Source organism: Barbus barbus (assembly GCF_936440315.1).
Source record: "Barbus barbus genome assembly, chromosome: 12".
Classification (NCBI taxonomy): domain Eukaryota; kingdom Metazoa; phylum Chordata; class Actinopteri; order Cypriniformes; family Cyprinidae; genus Barbus; species Barbus barbus.
This window is the reverse complement of record NC_136740.1, coordinates 3426436-3440330: the sequence shown is the minus strand read 5'-3', so window position 1 is coordinate 3440330 and position 13895 is coordinate 3426436. Positions and strand designations below refer to the sequence as shown.

At 39.1% G+C, this 13895-nt stretch overlaps 1 protein-coding gene across 1 annotated transcript in view; it reads right to left on the bottom strand.

The window, feature by feature from the left end:
- The window catches only part of LOC306877836 (LIM domain-containing protein 1-like), a 32242-nt gene extending 21809 nt beyond the window's left edge, over window positions 1-10433 (bottom strand). The window contains exons 1-2 of the mRNA XM_079429822.1: window positions 8836-10433; window positions 211-312 (exon numbers count right to left, since the gene is read on the bottom strand). Of these exons, the coding sequence (XP_079285948.1) occupies window positions 211-312; window positions 8836-9916 (1183 nt within the window). The 5' untranslated portion in view covers window positions 9917-10433. The remainder of the gene's footprint in view (window positions 1-210; window positions 313-8835) is intronic.
- Between the last annotated feature and the right edge of the window lie 3462 nt (window positions 10434-13895).

Genomic DNA, 13895 nt, shown 5'->3' with positions numbered 1-13895 from the left:
GCAGAGGTGTTGAACATCTCTATACAAGCTAAACTTACAGGGTCCCATCGTAAATATTTAAATACTTTGCTCTGTCTTTTCTTATCTTTGCTCATGAATTCGCTGACTTCGGTGGCACATCAGCTTATAAAGGAAAGCAAAAAGCAGCCTCCGTGTTTACTTGCGTATGACAGCGCGCTTATATCGAGAGAGTTTGTATGAGATACTTACTGCAAGCGCTGCAGGTGAAGCAGCTGTCATGGTACAGGCTGCCCATGGCCTGACACGCCTGGCTCGCTCCATACACAGCCTTGCTGCACTTCACACAGCTGCCTGCAAAAGAGCACGAAAACAAACCAGGTCACACTTCCAATGTCATTCTATACTCCATATCAACATCAATTAAAAAATATGTCAGAAGAACTTAATGAAAGAGTGTGTAAGAGAGAAGGCAATGCTGAAGAGGAGTCTGAGCGTCAGTGCAGAGGTCAGCTGTGTTGTGACACGAACCACAATAATGTTTGTTCTTCTGACCGGACAGTCAGTGTGAAGCACCACACTTCTGCCCACTTCTGACCTTCTCAACAAACACAGACACTACCAGTCAAAAGCTTGGCACACGCCTAAAAATGTTTTTTTGTTTATTACTATTTCTACATTTTAGAAAAACAGTAAATACATTAAACATGGAGATATTGGAGTTATGTAATCACAAATAGAGATAAAATGATAAATCGACATTGTTATATTTCTTAACTAGACCACAGCTCTGCACATTTGACTCACTCTCTCAAACAAGCTTCATGAGGTGCATCCTGGGATCAGGGTTGCCATGTCTGCAAAACAAAACTAGCTCAATGGACCAAGACTAGCCAAATCCCAAATGCCACTACTAGGGGTGGGACAATAAACCGATATGGCGATCTATCGTGATCCTTATCCATAGCATACTCAACATGTTAAAACGATTTACAGATCTTTTGTTGCTGTTTTCTAACAATAAAGAAAGAAAACTTGCACTTAACCGTTTCACAGGCATTTTGTTTAGACAGATATCGTTATGTATTATAGGATCTAGAAATATACCTTGCAAACAATAATACATCAGAGAAGGACTTTAACTGTAAGCGACACGAGCATACACAAAACAAAGGGAACAATAGCATCTTAATGTTCAAAATGTTCAGAGGATTTGTGCGTCTTTCTTCTCCTGATGTTTATTATTATTACAATTTTATATAGACCAGGCACATTTTTATTAACTTTTATTATTTACTGCTTAGGCATGCTGACAATAACATATATCTTCAGCATACTGTATGTTGTCTATGGCCAAAAATGTAAGATGATATGTTTTCAGTGGACTTTTAAAATTTGCTTTGCTTGAGAAAACACAAATATACAGTTACAGCGTTTTTGTCTTGTGATTTAGTCAAGTTGGTTTTGCATCAAACACGATATGATTTTCGGCAATCGAGATCTGACAGGAACAGTGCATTTTCCTGCTTGGGCGAGCGACAGCTAACCTTGTGCATGAAATCAGCTGCAGGCCAGTAAACCAATGAGAACGTGCTACAAGCCTGACATGTCACAGCAATAGGACGCTTCTGCAACTGGTAGATTTAAAGAAAATTACTGCCATTTGGCAAATACACCATTTTACTTATTCCTAACTCTTTAAGTTACATTTCAGTTGACGAGGGATCAACTTATAATCATGTTTCTGAATTTTCCAGTGAACTTATTCTCTCAAATGGCCTGAGTATGCTGAGCATTCGCAGCTTATATGGATGGAACGCCACTGATATATAGTATATGTAATACAGCTCAAAGGCTCCTACCAGTGCCCTCTCTGAAAAACTCATTATCTGGAGTATTTAATATATAAAATTGGTCAAATATTTCAATATATGCATTTCAGTCAAAAAAAAAAAAAAACCCTGTAAAAGTAACTCCATTTTGTGGGAAAACTGCAGGTTTGGCAACCCTACGTGGGATGCTTTATAAACAGTATTGACTCGTATGTAATGTAATGTAACTTAATTGTAATAATGCAATTGATATTAAAATCAGTCAAGCTGTATGTACATTAGATTTGAAATGTTTGACAAGTCAGTAATTTGTCTAGCTTTGTAACTGGTGCAACTCCTAGTTAAAGCAAGATAAACCACAGTGAAATAAACTGAGTAGCATTTACTTTCAAACTATTCTCACTCAAAAATTATTCATATTCAATTCTAAATGCCATATATAAATTCCTAATATAGTTTTTCTTATTTCGTTGCTGCCCACCAAGAGTGTAATACTATACTTCTGATAGTTCACACACTCACACAAACAAACACACACACACACACACACACGGTAATGTGAGAGCTAATTAGTAAACAAGCAGACCCTTTGACCTTAAGAGAACATTACATAAAGATGAGCTTAAAATAACTGTACAGCTCAAGAGAAATCACAAGACTGGCTGTTAGGAAGGTGAGCTGAGAGCACAAGAGTCTCTTTGTCCATCTCGGTTGGTTCAGGCTGGTCTACGTGGCATACGCAAGGAGAACATTTAAGCAAGCATGAGCTGAGATAACAGCGTTAAACAGACAGAGGTCCGCTCTTAGCCAGCGCTGGCCCCACACAAAAGAGCCTCTGTTTCATCTGGTATTCAGCAAACATCACGCTAACAAGTTCTGCCCACTCAGCAAAGCCTGGTCCAAACGCGCCAAGCACAGCCAGACTTTCTACACAAACACAATCAGATCCACATCTGTTCACAAAAAGGCTTTTCATTAAACCAAGTATTTGAAGTGATTCATTTAAACACTATGTTGTAGCACTTTTAAACGGAGTCTGGATTCAAAACAACTGGACATTTAAAAAAATAAAACATAAAATCTCGAACCCAACAATCAAAATAGCAGGAAACCTTTAACTGGGAGCCAATGAGTTGTTGTTGCCTGAACTTACCTCCTTATACGTCATGCTTCACACAAAATCTCTACGAAGACTCCATAGAGCAGATACTAATGGCTAGCATTGCAACGCAAGTTGCAAGATATTTATGAAACTAAACAATGTAGATTTATGTTATGCTCTAAGATGGCATAAGCAACATTTTCAAATAAATAAAGTGCATTTCCGATTACATTCAGCACTAGGCACTGAAGTAAATCATACTCAGCAGCACTATTCACAGCAGAAAACAGGCTGTGTTTACTCAGCATTAGAATACGGATGCAAGTCCCAAAGTTGTGTTTACACATATATATATATATATATATTGAGCATATATATGTTGCAGACTTTCCAAACTGTTAGACAGATCAAAATGATATTCTGTGGTAATCGAGCATGTTCCAGATGCAGTCAATAGCGGTGAAGATGCACTAAACCTGGAACAAATCATGTGGAGTGAATTTCTAACAAGCATCCCTCTCTGTTACATTAACACATCACAGAGGACACACATGACCATTACCAGTAACTGTAGCCCCTTGAGAGCTAGCATGACCAGTCAGTAGATTCCCATCAGCACCAATGCTATTTGTTTAAAGCATCTAAAATAAAAGACTAAATCTGTTTTTGCTATTTATTAGCCCACGTGTGCTTATTAATACATTCATGCGAGTATAGCCAGGGCCCTAAATGTACACCTACCAAATGTCACACAAGTACAAATTAGCTTTGGCAAATAGGTAAAACAGTTTCTTGCCAGCTATCCCATCCTTTATTATGAACGGACACATAATGCATAAACTGAACTGGTTGCGGCACACCAACGGTCACAACTATGCAAAGAGAAAACTGAAAATTATGCAAAATACAGTTAAATTATTAGTAAATGTGTTAAATTATTAACTCAATATTTAATTTAATAACATGAAAATAATATCCTGACCATTTAATGAATGTGCAATGATTTAAATGGTTTTCTATCTTGCATTTCAGTTCTCCACATGATTGATGTCATTTTTAAAATGTGTGAATTAGCAGAAATAACTTAACCAAACTGTTATTTTGATAAAGTGAACATTTGGCCACTTGATTGACTAGCAAAATTATTATGCAAGCTCAAAGTTATGTAAATGTATAGAAATATTTTACATTTGATTGAACGGCCCATAATTAAAAGAACAGTTCCTTCTTAACGGTTACCATTCACTGTAGTGAAGCAGTATTGCAATATTATTTTTGTAAACAATTTCCAGCATTTCACTAATAAAAGTGTCCGTATTTAACATGCATTCACATTTAACGTGCAACAGAGAAGGGACTGATCATACAGCAATTAAATAATCACATGGCTTTAGTCTCAGTCAAAAAATGTCCAAATAGGGCACATTTTCTCAGTTCACCTGCCACTGAGATGTAGGCCAAACAGTTAATTCTGGACCCAGCGTACAGCCATTCAAGAGAGCAGGACATGAACTCGAGAGCTAAGGGACAGGAAGCCAAGAATCCTAGACAACAATTAAGATAAAGCCATCTAGTCAACAGGCAGATTAAGGAATCCTTCATCAAAAGAGAGCAGGGCACAAAGCATGAATGTCTGCTGTTGGTATGTCTGTGTGCACAAGGCGGGACTCCCTCCCTCCCTTCCTTCAGCCCGACTCACATCTCATCCACTGTCTCTTCCAAAACAAAACACAGCAGCAGGGGAGAGGCCAAGCATAACCGACTCCAGACAGGGGGGACGCCAACTATTTGGATGTCAGCAGAGGCAAAACCGCCATTTGGCTTCACTAAAGAGTCTTGTAATGTATTATCTCTTTGTCCTCGTTTAGCTACTTTGTAAAATGCAGACATTCCTTAATAGCTCGGCGGTGCAGCAGCTGTCAGACTGAGACTATAAACACCAGCATGGCTTATTATGCCATCCAGAACGCATCAACAGGACACAGGTGGATGTCAAACATCCTTCAGTGCCTAAACTTGGTCTTCCCTAATGTAAACAGTATAGTTTGGTCATCAATGTGCTTCTCAATAGCGCATAAATTAGGAATAATCCACAGCTAGTTCTGTATTACACTATTTTAATGCACTACGTGGTGGTATAGAACCACTGGACATGCAGCAGTCTAGTATAAAGTCTAAAATTATATTTTGGGATTTTTTTTTAATTCACACTGTATTATTAATTTATTCTTTTCACATTTCTGAGTTTCTCAGAAGCTTAAGTTGTCATAGTTGGGTACATTTTTAGTGAATGGCATCTACAACAAACATCATAGCGTTCCCATTTGATCTAATAGCCAAAGAAAAAAAAGCTATGACTTTCCAAAATAATTGTTTACAGTGGTTAGATGTCAAATTTGCCATCACTCTCAGCTGTTGTACAATAAACACTCAACTAGTGTTCTGAAATGTAATGTCAAGGTAAAGCACACCTTGTTTAGCCTTAGATGTGTTCATTGGATTTTTTTAAAATTAAAATATATTTGAAAACTGCTAGATTTACAAATGTTAGTAAGTATGGAAACATGTCTTCACAGTTTGTGAATAGGGTCCTTTGGCTGTATTTAGGTTACACAACTCCCATTAATATATAACCAGAATATATACTTGAAAAAATCTATTTTTTAAAACTATTGTCTAGGGATGCAAAACGATTAATCGCGATCAACCAATTCAAAATAAAAGTTTGTTTACATACTATTTGTGTGCATGTACGGTGTATATTTATTATGTATGCATGTATGTATATATGTATATATATATATATAAATAAATACAAACATATGTATATATTTTAAAAATATCAGTATGTAAAAACTTGCATATTATTTATATTATATATAAATATTTTGTATACAAATCTAACCTATTTTTCCTTAATATATTATTTATATATACATAATAAATATACACAGAACACAAAGTAAGCAAACTTTTATTTTGAATCGATTAATCGTGATAAGGGGCCGTTGAATGCTTGAATCTGACTGGCTGATGAACGCTCTAAGGTGTGCAATTATTTTCAGGGAAACGCACAGCGAACGTAGTTCCAGGCAGGTCTTGACCATATTACATGACCACATCACTTCGCCAAATGATTCATTTCAAAAGGTCCTTACAGCCTACAACAGCAAAAGAACCAAAACTCACAACGACACTGGCCAAACAAATAAATATAGGCAACAAAAAGATAAAAACGACAGATTATGTCCGTGTTTTTGCCACAAAATTAAGTTTTATGTACGGAAAGCACATACTCTATCTCTCCCTCACAGACAGTTTGCACACACCACATGTTAACATACGCACTAATGTTGCAAGCACTAATCTGACAATTTTATCAGTAACATAGTTTAACAACTTAAAAACTACGTGACTTTTCATAAGCGAGGTAACAACGCCGCTGTTCAGGAAGAAAATGAACAAAGTTTCCCTATAACTAGAGACATTGCTGCCGAACACTATTGAGAGACAGACTCACAGAGGTAATCTCTCTCTTCCTCTCTCTCTGTATTAACTGCATTAGTCTGCTATCAATGGCTCAAGCCTCTGTTACTAGGTTTAAAATGACATTTGGAATTAGCAACAGAGGCGTTGGATGAGATGCATAAGAAATAATCCTACTCACAATAGCGATTGAAGTAGAAAAACCGGTCAAATGCCTTGAAATATATCATCTGATCGAAGTCTTGAGGTGTGGTAACCGTAGTATAAGCGGAATAATTGACTCCGGGCCGTTGAATTCTTAGAAAATAATGCACTCCTGAGGTTTAACGGCCACTCCGCTTTGCATCGACACCTCAGGTGTGCATTATTTTCTAAGAATTAAATGGCCTGTCGTCAATTATTCCTTAATCGTTTTGCAGCCCTACTATTGTCAAAAAGATACTTGTTATGGCCTGAATGACATTTGATGTTTTCAAGGCTTTGAGAGCTCTTTAAAAAGAGAATACTGCGTGGGTTTGACGATGAAAGCAATGTACTTTAATCACCCACTCCTCAGTTTATGAAAAATCCTTAATTTTATAAATTCATGCAAGGCCATTTTTCACTCAATTTATGTTCTAGTATTAATCAGAGAGTGAGAGAGAGAGAGAGAGAGAGAGAGAGAGAGTGAGAGACTGTCAAGCTAAAGTACAGTACAAAGGTCAAGAGGATATGAGCGGAGCGGCAAACACTCCATGCGCTCCCCGGCTTTGTTTAGTTAAATTTAAACCAGCTATTCCCTAGTGATCACATTATAGAGTCTATGTAAACACCAAATGTCCAGAGACATGCTTAGAGGAAACTATTTGTGTCCATGTACGCTCAGGCACAAGAATGCTAATGCTTGTGTCTATATGCATGATGCATGTCTGTATCTCTTCTGCAATCACAGTAACATATACTAAAGATACTTCACACACTCTACGATGGCTGTGGTTTTCCAGCAGGAAATTCCTTGAGCAAGACTGAATGATTTACAAGAGCTCAATGGAAACAGCAAGTGCAACTAGGGACTGCTAGACCACCACGCTTTATATCTGAGAACTATTCTGCACTGATATCTCAATGCACTTTATCCATATGGCAGTAAAACCTATAAACCATTCAGTTATGGGTGAACTGATTCCCTTTGCTATGTTTTTCACCCTTCTACTATACGAATATTAAGACAAGGAAAACAATACAACTTTGCTCAGTGCACCATCAGAGACTACACTTTCAAGAACACAGAGGAAACCGTGAAGTCAAGCACATCAGATGTCAACACTTGTCAACTTCTTCTGTTAGCCATTAAAGTTGGCTAGGTGTTGATTGTTCAAAATATGAAAATATGGCTTTCCAAAGGAAAAAAAAATAATTTAGGACAAAAAACTGAAAATTTACCTATGTAAAACTATAAAGACACTGGCTGAAATTCACTATTTTTGCATCATGGTAAAGGGATAGTTCACACAAAAATGTAAATTGTGTCATGATTTACTCACTCACGTCATTCCAAACCTCTAAGACTTTCTTTCTTCTAAGTAACACAAAATAAAATATTTTGAAGAATGTTGGAAACCAAACAACCTTTGATCCCATTGACTTCCAAAAGATCTCAAACTATTCTCTTTTATATTCCACAGAAGAAAGAAACTCACACAGTAAAGACATGAGGTTGAGTAAACGACAGAATATACATTTTTGGGTGAACTACCTCTTTAAATATGCCAACTTCCATAAGTATATACACCTTCACTTTAACCATAAATCATTTTAGTCTTCGGTCAATACACTAGTAACCAAAGTAAACTGAAACTAAATTCAACACGGAGCATGAAAGATAATAAAATACCTTGAGTGTTTGGTTTTGTGATATCGCCTGCCACAGACCATTGGTAGGTCTTACGTAGAGACACAAGTGAATGAATATAGATTAGTTTTGCAGGCCCACTGAGCGAATGATAATGATGGCAATGTTGGTTTAGGGAAGTTTCATACACAGCGGGCACCATGCGACAGGGAGGAAACTTTTCATAGTGTGAGAAATCTCCATTAGCTTGAACATACTCCCACAGATCAGAATCTAACTCAATAAAAAAAGAAACGAGGTAACGGCGAAGTCTGCCTTTGCATGAAATGTAATGAAATAGAAGTTAACAACAGATTAGAAAAAAAGCAGGTCCAGGAATAGCTTCTGGAAAGGAAAAGGCCTGGAAATGCACCGGTAACAGTGATCTACATGGCTCTTTCGCACACTCACATACAATTGAATGTACGGCTCATTGTGGCAAGAACCACACAGACACACACATATATAGAGTGAAGGTCAAATGGAAACAGGCAGAGGGTTTTTCAATCAGCAAGCTGCTAAACACAATTGCAGATGTGAAAAAGATAAATAGAAAAACACACTGGCAGTGATCACGTTGTGCTTACCAAAGAACTCAGCCTTTGGCTGGGCGTCCATCTCCTTTTCCAGGCGTTCAGTCAGAGCTTCTAATTTTATTTCAGCCGCAGATGGCCCCTGATCTGCCTGTACATGGAGGGTCTGGCATGGCAGCTTGAGCGCCCGAGAAGGGCTGGAAGACTCATCATGGGGTGATTCAGCAGGGGTAGAAGCGGGCACAGTCGGGTTACTGGGTGCAGGGCTCTTAGGATGGGATGGCTCACCTTGCTTCACTCCATGGGACAATGGAGGTTGGGTCACCTGGGTAGGGGAGGGGGTGCCAATATTATGAGCTCCCCCGTTTTGATATGTAGGTCCACTGGCAGGCCACTGGGCAGAGATTGGCTGGCAGTGCTGACTAGAGCTAACCTGTTGAGGCTGGTGATATGCATCCCTGTATGTTCCTGTGGGAGACTGAGAGGGAGACTTCCCTGTTTGAGGGAATCCCTGAGACACTGGAGAATAATTCTGACCCGCTCCAGGTGAGCTAGAAGAGGAGGAACTGTTTGAGAAAGGAGATGATGGCGTCTGAGACGGGTAAACGCTTCTTGAAGCCCATGTGCCAGGGGGGCTGGTAGAGGGTGCCGATCGGGCTGGCACTGGTATTGGGTTAACAGCATTCCCAGTCTCCTTAATGTCATGAGCCCTGTTGCTGGATCCATCAGGTAAACTGGCCGAATGATGCTTTTGTCCTTCATAAGACATGTATGGAGTTGCACTGGCAGTGCCAACCATTGGTCCAGACATGATGGGTGGTTTGGCTGCTGCTTCACCTCCCTGTCTGTAACTATTGATGGGTGGTCTGTCTTTGGTGTAAAATGTGCTATCTGACACTTTTGAATGACTTCCATTGATCCTTGCTGCCAAACTGTTTCTTGCCATCTCCTCCTGCTGCTTCTGTACGTGTATTTTAGTCATCTTTGAAGCAAAAACTTTTCTGGTTTCTTCAAAATCCGGATTGTTTCCTGCATCTCTCTTCACGCGAAATAAGCCGTCCTTCGATGCTTCATACATGTTCAAGTCCTCGATGAATTTACTCGCCTCAAGTCCCAAATCGTCGTATTTATCCATGTTTGCGACTGAAACACTCAGAAAGTTTTTAACGTCTTCTGTCAGCGGTAAACTTAGTCAAAGCATTGAAGACGGAAACTGATGGGCAACAGCTGTCCAAACTCCTTCACCTGTGAAAAGCCACCGGTAAGATCAGGCAAAACGGCAAAAGCCAAGTCAAGAGTTGAGGTTTCCACACAGATTAAATCCACTAAAATAGCCGACCGGAGAAAATAAGTGACCAAGCGTGACGGGAAAGCTATTTTGACTAAAAAGCTCTCGGCATTTTCTCAACCTGTGAATGAAACTAACTGTAGACAGCGACAAAAAGAAGGAAAATCTGCTATGAAGCGAACTAACAGCTGACTGACAAGAAACATACACTTTCAGAGGCAGCTCTCCGTTTAAATCGACTGAAACTCGACCTAAACATCTAACGAAGTGTACTTCACAGTGGACGACAGCGAGTTTAAACAGCTCCTTTAGTGAACTCTTCTCCTCACTGAGAGAAACCGAGCGACTCCCGCCGAGTGCCTGTGAATGAAGGAGCGCGCGACCCACCCGTGCAGTTCACGAGCGCGCCGAGAGGAAAACAGTGTCCGCCTGCAGGTTATTCACATGCATCCTCGTGCTAATTCATCAAGATCGGGCTTTTTGGGGTTGGACAATGTTTTGAGCGGTTTAGAGAGCTTGTACTTGAAATAGACATGTAAAGACTCTCTGCTGTCGTGTGGTTGCGTTGTAATTTCACATGATTAAAGTAGCCTACACTGAGGAGAATTTGCTCACCACAAGACATGTGGAAATAATCCAGCACTTCATTTTATATATTATAGTGAATTTGACATCTGACGTTTAATTTGAGACAGTTACTTGAGGAGTCAACTTGGTCTGTTGGACTGGAGCAAAACTCCAATGTTATCATAAAAGAATGAGCCTGAATCATTCATTCATTTTAAGCTATGAATGAATGGATAGATCAGGGCTGTCCAAACTCGGTCCTGGAGGGCCGGTGTCCTGCAGAGTTTAACTCCAACTTGCACCTGCATGGACGTTTCTAGTATGCCTAGTAAGAGCTTGATTAGCTGCTAATCAATCAGGGTTGGAGCTAAACTCTGCAGGACACCGGCCCTCCAGGACCGAGTTTGGACAGCCCTGGGATAGATGAAAAAAAATGATGCATAGGCTAGATCAGGGTTCCTCAAATCTTTCCCCGGAGGGCCAATCTGCTGCAGAGTTTAGCTCCAACCCTGATCAAACTCACCTACCTGTGATTTTCTAATGAGACTCTGATTAGCATGCTCAGGTGTGTTAATTAGGGAGTGGGCCAGATTTGAGGATTCCTGGGCTAGATGAAAGGTTTTCATTGAATTAGTGAATTTATACTGTTTTCACATTTAGTCCCTAAAATTCACGTTTCATAATTTTTCAATGCTTCAAAACTGAAAAAGAAAAAAAAAAGCACCGTAAAAGTGCATGCCTATAGCTAGGCTATATTCCAATAGGCTACTTGAAGTCATAAATGTAATTTATTCACCGACAATCTTTCCTCTTTAGCTTTCAAATCTTTCAAAACATTATGTAACTCGATGCATAATATTCAAATGCATCACAATGTAAAGCTATTATATAGACATAGGCAGTGGCGTAACTTTGCTTTGAAAAGTGGTGGGGACACCGCACAAAACGTTTTGCTATTTGTTTATTTAATAACCGAATTTACTTGGGGACTGAGTTCAGAGTTGGAAATGCACTTAATTTCCACACATGCATCACATTCACAAATATGTCTATAAAAATCCAAATAAGAAAAACGTAACATTCACAATGTGGAACAACTTGCTAAAAGGACAACTTGCTAAAAGTAGGTGATCAATGCACGCGCTGAACGAAGAATCAACATTACGTCAAGAGTCAAGACAAGCCCACAAAATGTTTCCTCATCCAATCAAATAATTTAACCAATCCTGAACTACGCAAAACCTTGTGTAAAACATGAATGAGAGTTAATTTGTGTTTGAAATAGTTAAACTACCTTTATTAATTAAATAAATGAAATTGTTTTGACGAATCTTTTTTTATGACGTTTTTATAAAAGCTCTATTTTTTCCTCCCCCACCCCACATGTAAAGGCTAGTTAACGGTAAATGTTGCTACCTATAGCATAAATGTTAAAACATCAACAAAATGTCCAAAAGAAAGCGTGGAAGTGATACAAGAAGCTTTTTAGTGAAGCAGCCACGCACAGTAAAGGCCATTGCACACTGAGTCCGAATTTTTCGTCCGAAATTTTCGCACGTTGAAAAATAAATACGACCTCACGTTGTCAATCACGTTTGCACACTGCCTCCGAAATTGTCGTCCGTCAAAAAAAATCGGATCGGGTTCGATTTTTTTGCGTTTCTCGCATCCGTATAAAGCATTTTGAGATGCTTTGAGAAGGTGTTTTGACCATTCAGAGCCACCGTACAAGCGAAAGCCAAAATCCAAAATGGTGTCAGACAAATTAATACACTTCGTCTTGCAGCACAGAGCACTTTATGACAAACAAATTGCGGAATACAAAGATACAGAATATAAAGAACTGCTGTTGCCTATTTTTTTATGCCTGGCGCGCACCTTTCCGATGCCGCAGTTCGGGGTGTGTGTGTGTCTGTGTGTGTGTCCATACCTCAGACAGTCTCTGTTCAGGATAAATTGGTTCACGGAAATTGGTGGTCTTCTTTTTAATATGTGGATTCAGTATCGCTAGCAAAGTATCAAACTGAGGCACTGACATCCTGAAATAAACTTTGAATCTCTCGGGATAATCCCGCAGCTCTTTGATAAGGAGGTGGAACTCTCCTTCCTCTCTGCCCAATCTAAGGATTGGATGGACCCAATATTTCCTTTTTCTTTTTCTTTTTTTAAAAAGAGAGAGGCCAACAAAATCATCCTCACTGCTTGAAGACATTTTGTATAGTTTTGCGAATTCTTTCGCAACGGATTAATTAAAACGCATTGGACTCAGTGACAATACTTGACGTACTTGACAATACGTCACGATTTACTTACAGTGTGCAAGGTCTCTGTGCGTGACGAATTTTTAAGATTGCGAATGCGAAAAAACGCATGCGAAAATTTCGGACTCAGTGTGCAGAGACCTTAAGACTAAAATACAGTATTAACATTGTAGACTACAAATAAATTTTAAAAGAGGTACAGGATCTGTAGACTAATTAATTATAGGGAAAGGAAACTACATATCCCATGACGCATATCGCGTATCTCGCGATAGTTTCACAACGAGACTTAACATTCATCTTTGAGGATGTTGAAAAGCTTCTGACCGGCGGAAAAATTTGTTAAATTAATGAATTAGATTATGAAGAGTGCCGATTTGTAGATGGTGCTTTTCCTTTAATACATACCTTACGCAATCTATTTTTCAGTTACTTTTTAAAAGTGGTGGGGACAATATCGAGCCTGGTAAAAAGTGGTGGGGACATGTCCCACCCGTCCCACCCGTAAATTACGCCTATGGACATAGGCCTACATGGAGATCACAGCATCATGCTGATCAGCCTTACAGGTCCCATCTGAAGACATTTCAAGAGTTCCAGTAGCCAAACCAAACCATGATGTTGTGAAGCGGAAAGTGAAGTGATGGGTAACACAACTCATGTGATCAACTCCACAAGCCAAACATTCCTACACAGCAACATCATCTGCTGTGTGAAGAGGGACAGAAATGCTTTCCCCTAAGCACACACCTCACAGTAAGTCCAGTAACATTATGCAGTCGTACCTTAAAGTATGTGGACACTTAACATGGTTTTGCATTCACTACAAATAAAAGCAAGTGTCATTAGGATTAAAATGCTGCAGGATTTTTTTCTTAAAACGACTTCTTCGTTTTATGACTTTTCATTAAATGCCGTGACAGTGATTTTTAGTCCGTTACCTTCGTGTTGTTCGTCACATATGAACATTTTCCAATGTTTCACACTTCTCTTCACTT